Below are 10,944 nucleotides of genomic sequence, written 5' to 3' on the forward strand. Positions count from 1 at the left end.
TGGCATTGGCTCCAGCCCCCCACAACCCTCCAAGGATAAGTGGTATAGCTAATGGATTGATTAAATAGAGTTGGTTGACCAGACTGTCAAGTAGACGCCTATATTCATTTTGCTGAAGCACTTGTTTTGCAATACTTAATTTAATGCAATGTAGTATACAATTGTATCAACCAATATACATCATTAAGTATAAAAAATGCATAAACCTAATATTTGATTCCTTACTGACTCACAATATTTAATAAAATGTATAAAATGTAATCAAATAATAAAATCTATTTTTGTTCACAGACAAAAACATCTTTGGCTTAACTTGTTTTAGCTTCATTTCCTGATACTTGAGTTTGTCCCCTCCTTTTTTGATGAAGGTATATAAAGCCCTATTCATGAGATGTATAATTGGATGGCCTGGTCTGCAGAGCAGAGGCTGTTCCTCTTGGTACAGCTACTGGGGAAGGGAGAGTTATCTCCACCTCAAATCCCTTTTATGGTGTCCAAGATGAACATTAACAAGTGTATTATCTGTACATTTCAAACATATTAAAGTTGCTCTAATCCATATTTTTTATGATAATTAATTTAATGGCTATGTATTTTGAAAAGGGGGCCAACGATTGTGATAAAATCTCTGAAAATATCTCCTAAGGGCCATTTCCCTCAAGTCAACATAGCATCTCTAGCATATTTTTACTCAATGTTTTTGTTTTACCAATTGCAGTTTTATTGTTATAATTCTATTTCACAACTTTCAGCCACAACAGGCTGAAAAAAAGACAATTTAGCTTCTAAATTGCCTGATATTTTCCTCAGGAGTTGGTGGGGCCCTAAACAGAGCTAAAAGGAGAGTGAATTTTATATTTGCATTCAACAGGGGCACACAAAAATGACTCCAAATCAATGCTGAGGTCATGTATAAGGCAAGGGACAGAATTGACCCAAGTGCAGACAAGTTTCAAACTGTTCAATGATTTAATATAAACCAAAAGAATAAAAGCTTACTGATATGTTAGGTAGGTGAAGAGTCCCCATCCGAGGCCGGGCAGGCTGAGCTCCTGACAGGAGAACTGAGGCTGGTGTTGGCCAGACTGCTGACTGGAAAACAGGTCTGGCATCAGCCAAGCCACTGACAAAAGTCGAAGTGAAGGAGTTGGCGGGACCACTTACAGGAACTCAGGGACTGGTGTTAGGCTGCAGGAGAGAAGATGAGGAGCTGGGGTTGATGGACCGCCAACTGGAGAGCAGTGGGTGTTTGTTGTGCCACTGACAAGAGATGAGGAGCAGGGGCTGGCTGAGCTGTAGACAGGGGGAGAGGAATTGGAGTTGACCAGACCTATGACTGCTAGCTGGACCGCTGATGGGACTGGTATCAGCTGGGCCACCGTCAGGAGACATGGAACTGGAGCTAGCCAGACTGGTAAGAGGACTGGTGTCAGCCAGGCCACTGACAGGAGAACAGTTGACTGGCTGTTGATCATGAGATTAGAGATTACTAGAGCACAGGTGGGTCTGAAAAGGAGAGAAATGGGATAAAGACAGGAAGCAAAACCACAGGGGACAAACAAGGACAAGAAAAGGAATGTATTTGCATTTAACCAGTTGTTATACTGTTCAAAAATTTCAAAAATTTGACTTAACATACTATACAGTAAGATTTTTGTTAATATTACTTTTTGGGGATTTTGCCTTTATTTGGTCAGTACAGTGGAGAGAGACAGGAAACATAATTTTTCAGTGAATAAATTATACATTTAAATTCAAGTATAAACTGTATCTTCACAAGGTAGAAATGATCATGTAAACAAGGAAAAAAAAAAAAATCTGCAGAACTTTTCTATTTGGGCACCTCCCTCCCCTCGCCTCACCTTGTCACCTTGTTCTATTTTTACTTTTTATGTTGCTTCAAAACGTATAAGTAACAGTGCATGCTTGTGATTTACAGTTAGTTACATGTGATGCCACCCTGTGGTTTAGTTCTCTCAGGCAGAATGACCTCCACACGGAGATGGTCAGAGAAAGGTTGGGCACTCTTACAGCTGTTGTTGGTGGCATCTTTCTCTCAGGCTGAGGAACTGGTGTGCAGGCAGAGAGGAGATCCTGAAAACCCTCAGCTATCTAAGGATGGGGACATTATTTTGGGGGGAGTCTTTTCTTTTCACAGCAGCTGGAAAGAGAAACAGGAATCGTACAGGCACAAACCTCTGCCACTGGAATGTACCAGGTAAATTATACTGGAGAAATGTCTTTAGATATAAACCATGTAAGAGGAAGTGGGTATAAAACAAGTACAAATAGTTATCAGGCTCAATATTACATTGAAAAAAATATTCCCTGTTGTGTGCATTAATACCATCAACATGATTTCAATGACTGCTGTTGTTTCTTTTTCTATTTCAAATGCTACTACTAGACCAGTTGTTTAAAACTGTCTTCATGAAGTCTGAATTTCAGAGAGTTCCAGTTTGCCCAGGCTATGCTTTTTGCCATCGAGGAGATTAATAACAGCACAGAACTACTGCCAGGCATCTCTCTGGGTTATAAATTGTATGATATATGCGGCTCCATTTCCAGAAGTGTGAGGGTTGCACTGGCCTTGGCTAATGGTAATGAAATTGTACCTGCACCCTCTGATGCACCATGTACCAGATCTGGAGAAGTGCAGGCCATAATGGGAGAAACCTCTTCCTCTCCTTGCATGGCTATAGCTACTGTTATTGGGCCATTTCAAATCCCAATGGTGGGTAGGTTTGGTAAATATATATTTGTGTAATATTACCAGAATTTTAATTCCACCACCTGCTCATAGCAAATGTGGTTGTGTGAATGTTTTTATTTATTTATTATTATTTTACATTTTTATGTTGGGAGGTCATTTCATTTTCTTCTTCCAGATCAGTCACTTTGCCACTTGTGCTTGTCTCAGTGACAAAACCAAGTACCCATCCTTCCTCAGAACTATACCCAGTGACTACTACCAGAGCAGAGCCTTGGCCCAGTTGGTCAAGCACTTTGGTTGGACTTGGGTTGGAGCTATTAGAAGCAATGATGCTTATGGTAACAAGGGTATGGCTACATTCACAGAAACTGCGCAGCAGCTGGGCATCTGTCTGGAGTACTCTGTAGCTTTCTTTAGAACAGATCCACCAGACAAAAGACAAAAGATAATTGACACCATCAAGGCTTCCACTTCAAGGGTGATTGTTGCTTTCCTCGCCCACAAAGATGTGGATGTGCTAATACATGAGTTGTCCCACCACAACCTGACTGGGTACCAGTGGGTGGGAAGTGAGGGCTGGATCTTTGATTCCCAAATTGCAGAAATGGACAGGCATCACATTCTGGATGGTTCCATAGGCCTGTCCATCCCCAAAGCTCATGTCAGCGGTATGAGAGAGTTCATACAAGATGTGAAGCCACTCAATTCATCTAGTAATGAAATTTTTACTGAGTTCTGGGAGGAATTATTTAACTGTAAGTTCAAACAGTCATCAGCAGAGAATCAGAGGGAATGTACTGGAAATGAAGATTTGACTGAAGTTCACAATGGCTTCACTGATATGTCACTCATGCCTATTTTTAACAATGTCTACAAAGGAGTATATGCTGTGGCCCACGCACTTCATAGTATTCTAGGCTGTAATGAAACATGTAACAACAAGATGCAACTAGATCATTTCACAGTGAGTTTGACACTAAATACTTGCTATACCAATTCTCTAATGTTTTGAAAAAATACTGTCTGTTTGTCATGCCAACAGGCCTATGAAACATTTGTCAATAATTAACAAAATTAATATCTTTCATCTTAGATTTTACAACACGTTAAAAAAATTTATTTCAAAACAAAGGATGGAGATGAGGTTTACTTCAATGAGAATGGAGACCCACCAGCAAAGTATGAAATTATAAACTGGCAGCCAACACAAAATGGCATTGTGGACTTTGTCACAGTTGGTCTTCATGATGCATCTTTACCAGCAGACAAACAGCTGAATCTGCACAATAAGTCTTTAATTTGGGCAAAGAACTCAAAAGAGGTAAGTTACCCTTTGATCACTGAAATTATTAATGAAGGTAAAATTGTATATTTGTTACTGAATCATAATGTTTGATTTGAATTTATCAAAATGACAATTTTTTCTCAAAGTAAATGTCCATACATGTTTCTCACAGTCACTTTGTTCATACAGGTGCCTGTGTCAGTTTGCAGTGAGAAATGTGCTCCAGGAACTCGCAAGGTTCTCCAGAAAGGAAAGCCTGTCTGCTGCTATGACTGTATAAGATGTGCAGAGGGAGAAATAAGTAACGTTACAGGTCCAATAATATTTAATGTAATGTTTTTCACTTAGGCGTACCGTAAATCAAAATTCTAAAAGTTCTAAAAGCTAATTTTATTGCTAAAAGACCTGCAGTATTTGTCTGCCCTCCTACAGGTATTTGAGCTTGCAGTTATTTACTGATTATCTGGTTCATCATATCATATAGTATATGTCTCATATGCATAGAGTATATTTAAAAAATATATATGCAACAAGTCTCTCATCTGCTTTAATATTACTTTTCAGATTCTATCACCTGTGATCGATGCCACCCAGAGTTCTGGTCAAATGAGAGGAGAGATGCTTGTGTAAAGAAGGTGGCAGAGTTTCTATCATATGAAGAAATAATGGGAGCTCTTCTCACTGCAGCGTCCCTGTTTGGAACATGCATGACTGCTGTTGTGGCATTGATTTTTTTCAGATACAGGAAAACTCCTATTGTCAGGGCCAATAACTCTGAGCTGAGCTTCCTGCTTCTCTTCTCCTTGACTCTGTGTTTCCTGTGCTCTCTGACCTTCATCGGCCGGCCCTCTGAGTGGTCCTGCATGCTGCGACACACAGCATTCGGCATCACCTTTGTCCTCTGTATGTCTTGTGTTCTGGGGAAAACTATAGTGGTGTTAATGGCCTTCAGGGCTACACTTCCAGGCAGTAATGTGATGAAATGGTTTGGGCCAACACAGCAGAGACTCAGTGTTCTGGCTTTCACTCTCATACAGGTTGTTATATGTATCATGTGGTTAACAATTTCTCCTCCTTTTCCTTTGAAGAATTTTAAGGAATTCAAGGATAAAATCATCTTGGAGTGTGATCTTGGCTCAGCTGTAGGATTCTGGGCTGTGTTAGGATACATAGGACTCCTGGCTCTCTTGTGTTTTTTTCTTGCTTTTCTGGCTCGGAAACTGCCTGACAACTTTAATGAAGCCAAATTTATCACCTTTCAGCATGCTGATATTCTGTGCAGTCTGGATCACTTTTATTCCAGCATATGTCAGCTCTCCAGGGAAGTTCAGTGTTGCTGTAGAAATATTTGCTATTCTGGCCTCCAGTTTTGGATTGCTCATTTGTATTTTTATTCCAAAATGTTATATTATTTTACTGAAACCAGAGAAGAATACAAAAAAGAGTATGATGGGGAAGGTGGCACCAAAATCATTCTGAAAAGTAAAATTAATATAACATAACAATTTTTTAAGTAGGGCACCTCCCAGCAAGGAAATTCCCTGTTCAAACATCTTTCAGTTCAGCCAGGGCTTTTCTGGATGTTCTCTTAGTGCCTACATGGGTTCTTTCCGGGTTCTCCAGCTTCCTCCCATAGTCCAAAGGCATGAGGTATAGGTTAGTTTGTGTCTCTAAATTGCCTGTAGGTATCCATGTGAGCATGTATGGTTGTTTGTTTTTATAGGTCACCTCTGTGATAGACTGACACCCTGTCCAGGGTGCACCCCGTCTCTCACCCAGTGTCAACTGGGATTGATTCCACCTCGCCCCCCACCACCACCCTCAAAGGGTAAATAGTGTAGCTAATGGATGGACTAAACAGAATTTGTCAACCAGAAGTAGATACCTATTTTTATTTCACTGAAGACTTATATTGTAATACTTATTTTTCTACTTTATCATTTCATTTGTGATATAGCATGTGAAGATGACAGCATTTAATGCAATGTAATATACATTTGTATTAACCAATTTACTTATTTAAATATAAAAAATGCACAAACCTAATATCTAATTCCTTACTGACTCACAATATTTAATAACATTTATTAAACGTAATCAAATAATATAATCTATTTTTTTTTACAGACAAAAACATCTTGAGCTTAACTTGTTTTAGCTTCATCTCCTGACACTTGAGTTCATCCCTTCTTTGTTGATGAAGGTGTATAAAGCCCTTTTCATGACATGTATAATTGGATGGCCTGGCCTGCCCAAGACAAAGATCAGCAAGTGTATTATCTGTACATTTCAAACATATTAAAGCTGCTCTAACCAATATTATTATAATAACAGTAGACTGAATGGATATGTGTATTGTGAAGATGCCACTGGTTGTGACAAAGTCTCAGACAATTATCCCAGCTCTGCAATTTCCCTCAAATCAATGTAGCATTTCTAGCATTTTTTAACTCACTGTTTTAGTTTCACCACCTGCAGTTATCTTGTTGTGATTCTAACTCACAAATTTCAGCCACGACAGGCTAAAAAAAGAGCATTTAGCAGCTAAATCATCAGACATTTGCCTCAGGAATAGGTGGAGACCAAAACAGAGCTAAAAGGAGAGTGAATTTTATATTTGCATTCAACAGGGGTACACAAACATGAGTCCAAATTAATGCTAATATCAATGTATGTTATCTGATTGTTTAAATAAGGCACTGTTTGCTAACAAGATCAATATATTAGCTTCACAGGGGATGATCTCTAGTGCTCATGGTGCTGTCTAGTCAGTGGCCAATAAATAATAAAATCCATGTAGGCTTACAAATATTATACAGTATTTGCATTGAAACAATTATTGTACTGTTGTGAGAAATTTCACTGAGTATCCTTAAAGGCTACTTTTCTTTACTTAACATATAGTGACCTTGACCCTGTATTATTTTTCAGTGTTTAAATTGTGTGTATAAATTCAAGTTTGAACTGCAATAAATACAAATCTGCAGCACTTCTCTATTTGGGCACCTCCCTCCCCTTGTAGATCTGCAGAGGTGAAACATCATTGTTCTATTTTTACTGTTTATGCTGCTACAAAATGTATAAATATCTGTGCAAGGCTTTGATTTACAGTTAGTTACATGTGATGCCACCCTGTGGTTTAGCTCTCTCAGACAATGACCTCCACACAGAGATGGTCAGAGAGAGGTTGGGCACTCTTACAGCTGTTGTTGGTGGCATCTTTCTCTCAGACTGAAGAACTGGTGTGCAGGCAGAGAGGAGATCCTGAGAACCCTCAGCTATCTAAGGATGGGGACATTATTTTGGGGGGAGTCTTTTCTTTTCACAGCAGTTGGAAAGAGAGAAGGGATACGTACAGGCACAAACCTCTGCCACTGGAATGTACCAAGGTAAATTATACTGTAGAAATATATTTAGATTCAAACTATCTAAGAAGAAGTGTGTACAAACAAGTACAAAATGGTTATCGGGCACAATATTACAATGAAAAATATTTCCTGTTGTGTGCATTAATACCATCAAATGATTTCAGTGACTGGTATTTCTTTTTAAAATGCCACTACTAGTCTATTTGTTTAAAACTGTCTTCATGAAGTCTGAATTTCAGAGAGTTCCAGTTTGCCCAGGCTATGCTTTTTGCCATTGAGGAGATTAATAACAGCACAGAACTACTGCCTGGCATCTCCCTGGGTTATACATTGTATGATATATGTGGCCTTTCCAGAAGTGTGAGGGTTGCACTGGCTTTGGCTAATGGTAATGAAATTGTACCTGCACCCTCTGATGCACCATGTACCAGATCTGGAGAAGTGCAGGCCATTATAGGAGAAACCTCTTCCTCTTCTTGCATGGCTATAGCTACTGTTATTGGGTCATTTCATATCCCAATGGTGGGTAAGTTTGGTAAATACATTTGTGAAACATTATCATCACTTTGTAATTTTATCAGCTGCCAATAGCAAATGTGGTTGTGTGAATGTTTTTTTTAATTTATTTTTATTTTTTATGTTGGGAGGTCATTTTTATTTCTTTCTTCTTTCCAGATCAGCCACTTTGCCACTTGTGCTTGTCTCAGTGACAAAACCAAGTACCCATCCTTCCTCAGAACTATACCCAGTGACTACTACCAGAGCAGAGCCTTGGCCCATTTGGTCAAGCACTTTGGTTGGACTTGGGTTGGAGCTATTAGAAGTAATGATGCTTATGGTAACAAGGGTATGACTACATTCACAGAAACTGCACAGCAGCTGGGCATCTGTCTGGAGTACTCTGAAGCTTTCTTTAGAACAGATCCACCAGACAAAAGACAAAAGATAATTGACACCATCAAGTCTTCCACCTCCAGGGTGATTGTTGCTTTCCTTACCCACATGGATATGGATGTGCTAATACATGAGTTGTCCCACCACAACCTGACTGGTTTCCAGTGGGTGGGAAGTGAGGGCTGGATCTTTGATTCCCAAATTGCAAAAATGGACAGGCATCACATTCTGGATGGTTCCATAGGCCTGTCCATCCCCAAAGCTCATGTCAGCGGTATGAGAGAGTTCATACTAAATGTGAAGCCACTCAATTCATCTAGTAATGAAATTTTTACAGAGTTTTGGGAGACATTATTTAACTGTAAGTTCAAACAGTCATCAGCAGAGAATCAGAGGGAATGTACTGGAAATGAAGATTTGACTGAAGTTCACAATGGCTTCACTGATATGTCACTCATGCCTATTTTTAACAATGTCTACAAAGGAGTATATGCTGTGGCCCACGCACTTCATAGTATTCTAGGCTGTAATGAAACATGTAACAACAAGGTGCAACTAGATCATTTCACAGTGAGTTTGGCACTAAATACTTGCTATACCAATTCTAGTTCTAATGTTTTAATGTTTTGAAAAATAAGTGTTGGAGTTTCTTTGTCATGCCAACAGGCCTATGAAACATTTGTCAATAATTAACAAAATTAATACCTATCATCTTAGATTTTACAACACATAAAAAAGATTCTGTTCAAAACAAAGGATGGAGATGAGGTTTACTTCAATGAGGATGGAGACCCAGCAGCAAAGTATGGAATTATAAACTGGCAGCCAACACAAAATGGCATTGTGGACTTTGTCACAGTTGGTCTTCATGATGCATCTTTACCAGCAGACAAACAGCTGAATCTGCACAATAAGTCTTTAATTTGGGCAAAGAATTCAAAACAGGTAGGTTACCATGTGATCACTTCAGTTATTAATTGCAGTCTAATTATACTATAGTTTCTGTATCATAATGTTTGGTTTCAATTCATCAAAATGACAATTTTTTGTCAAAGTAAATGTCCATACATTTTTCTCACAGTCACTTTGTTCATACAGGTGCCTGTGTCAGTTTGCAGTGAGAAATGTGCTCCAGGAACTCGTAAGGTTCTCCAGAAAGGAAAGCCTGTCTGCTGCTATGACTGTATAAGATGTGCAGAGGGAGAAATAAGCAACATGACAGGTCCAGTAGTATTTAAAGCAACATTTTTCATTTTGGTGTACCACAAAACAAATTACGATATTACATATTTCTAATCTGATTTCAAACACACTGTAAAATTAGAAATGCTTTAATGCTCAGCTCACTCAGATAACCAAAAGACCCACAGTATTTTTTTCACCCCTTCCTACAAATATTTGAGTATGCTGTTATCCACTGGTTATCTGGTGATTATGTCATATATGTCTCATATGCATAGAGTAGATTAAAAAAAAGAAACCTCTTCAGCAAGTCTCCCATCTGCTTTAATATTACTTTTCAGATTCTATCACCTGTGATCGATGCCACCCAGAGTTCTGGTCAAATGAGAGGAGAGATGCTTGTGTAAAGAAGGTGGCAGAGTTTCTGTCATATGAGGAAATTATGGGAGCTCTTCTCACTGCAGCGTCCCTGTTTGGAACATGCATGACTGCTGTTGTGGCATTGATTTTTTTCAGATACAGGAAAACTCCTATTGTCAGGGCCAATAACTCTGAGCTGAGCTTCCTGCTGCTCTTCTCCTTGACTCTGTGTTTCCTGTGCTCTCTGACCTTCATCGGCCGGCCCTCTGAGTGGTCCTGCATGCTGCGACACACAGCATTCGGCATCACCTTTGTCCTCTGTATCTCTTGTGTTCTGGGGAAAACTATAGTGGTGTTAATGGCCTTCAGGGCTACACTTCCAGGCAGTAATGTGATGAAATGGTTTGGGCCAACACAGCAGAGACTCAGTGTTCTGGCTTTCACTCTCATACAGGTTGTTATATGTATCATGTGGTTAACAATTTCTCCTCCTTTTCCTTTGAAGAATTTTAAGGAATTCAAGGATAAAATCATCTTGGAGTGTGATCTTGGCTCAGCTGTAGGATTCTGGGCTGTGTTAGGATACATAGGACTCCTGGCGCTCTTATGTTTTTTTCTTGCTTTTCTGGCTCGGAAACTGCCTGATAATTTTAATGAAGCCAAATTTATCACCTTCAGCATGCTGATATTCTGTGCAGTCTGGATTCACTTTTATTCCAGCATATGTCAGCTCTCCAGGGAAGTTCAGTGTTGCTGTAGAAATATTTGCTATTCTGGCCTCCAGTTTTGGATTGCTCATTTGTATTTTTATTCCAAAATGTTATATTATCTTACTGAAACCAGAGAAGAATACAAAAAAGAATATGATGGGGAAGGTGGCACCAAAATCATTCTGAAAAGTAAAATTAATATGTTGGCAGAGGCATTCCAGTATCATGAGAATTTTTCCAGCAAAATTAGTTAATTAGGGTGGGATAGTGGTGCAGTGGTTAACACTATCGCCTTAAAGTGAAAAGGTCATCGTGTTTATTCCAGGGCCAAACTTAATCTTCACTGTGTGGAGATTCCACATTCTCTCTCTGCCTACATGGGTTCTCTCCCAGTACTCTGGCCTCCTCCCACAGTCCAAAGACATGCAGGTT

General features: G+C 39.3%; 2 protein-coding genes across 2 annotated transcripts; both read left to right on the plus strand.

The window, feature by feature from the left end:
• The first annotated feature begins 2,455 nt into the window (after positions 1 to 2,455).
• On the plus strand, positions 2,456 to 5,477 carry LOC108900962 (extracellular calcium-sensing receptor-like). Its single transcript, XM_018702253.1, is given in 6 exon segments — positions 2,456 to 2,734; positions 2,889 to 3,677; positions 3,807 to 4,034; positions 4,188 to 4,311; positions 4,563 to 5,254; positions 5,256 to 5,477. Coding segments are annotated over 6 exon segments (2,319 nt in total). The 5' UTR covers positions 2,456 to 2,470.
• A 2,135-nt stretch (positions 5,478 to 7,612) lies between these two features.
• Positions 7,613 to 10,698, plus strand: LOC108900963 (extracellular calcium-sensing receptor-like). Its single transcript, XM_018702255.1, is given in 6 exon segments — positions 7,613 to 7,888; positions 8,042 to 8,830; positions 8,978 to 9,205; positions 9,359 to 9,482; positions 9,784 to 10,508; positions 10,510 to 10,698. Coding segments are annotated over 6 exon segments (2,316 nt in total). The 5' UTR covers positions 7,613 to 7,627.
• The last annotated feature ends 246 nt before the right edge of the window (positions 10,699 to 10,944 follow it).

Source organism: Lates calcarifer, linkage group LG21 (genome assembly GCF_001640805.2).
Source record: "Lates calcarifer isolate ASB-BC8 linkage group LG21, TLL_Latcal_v3, whole genome shotgun sequence".
Taxonomy (NCBI): Eukaryota; Metazoa; Chordata; class Actinopteri; family Centropomidae; genus Lates; species Lates calcarifer.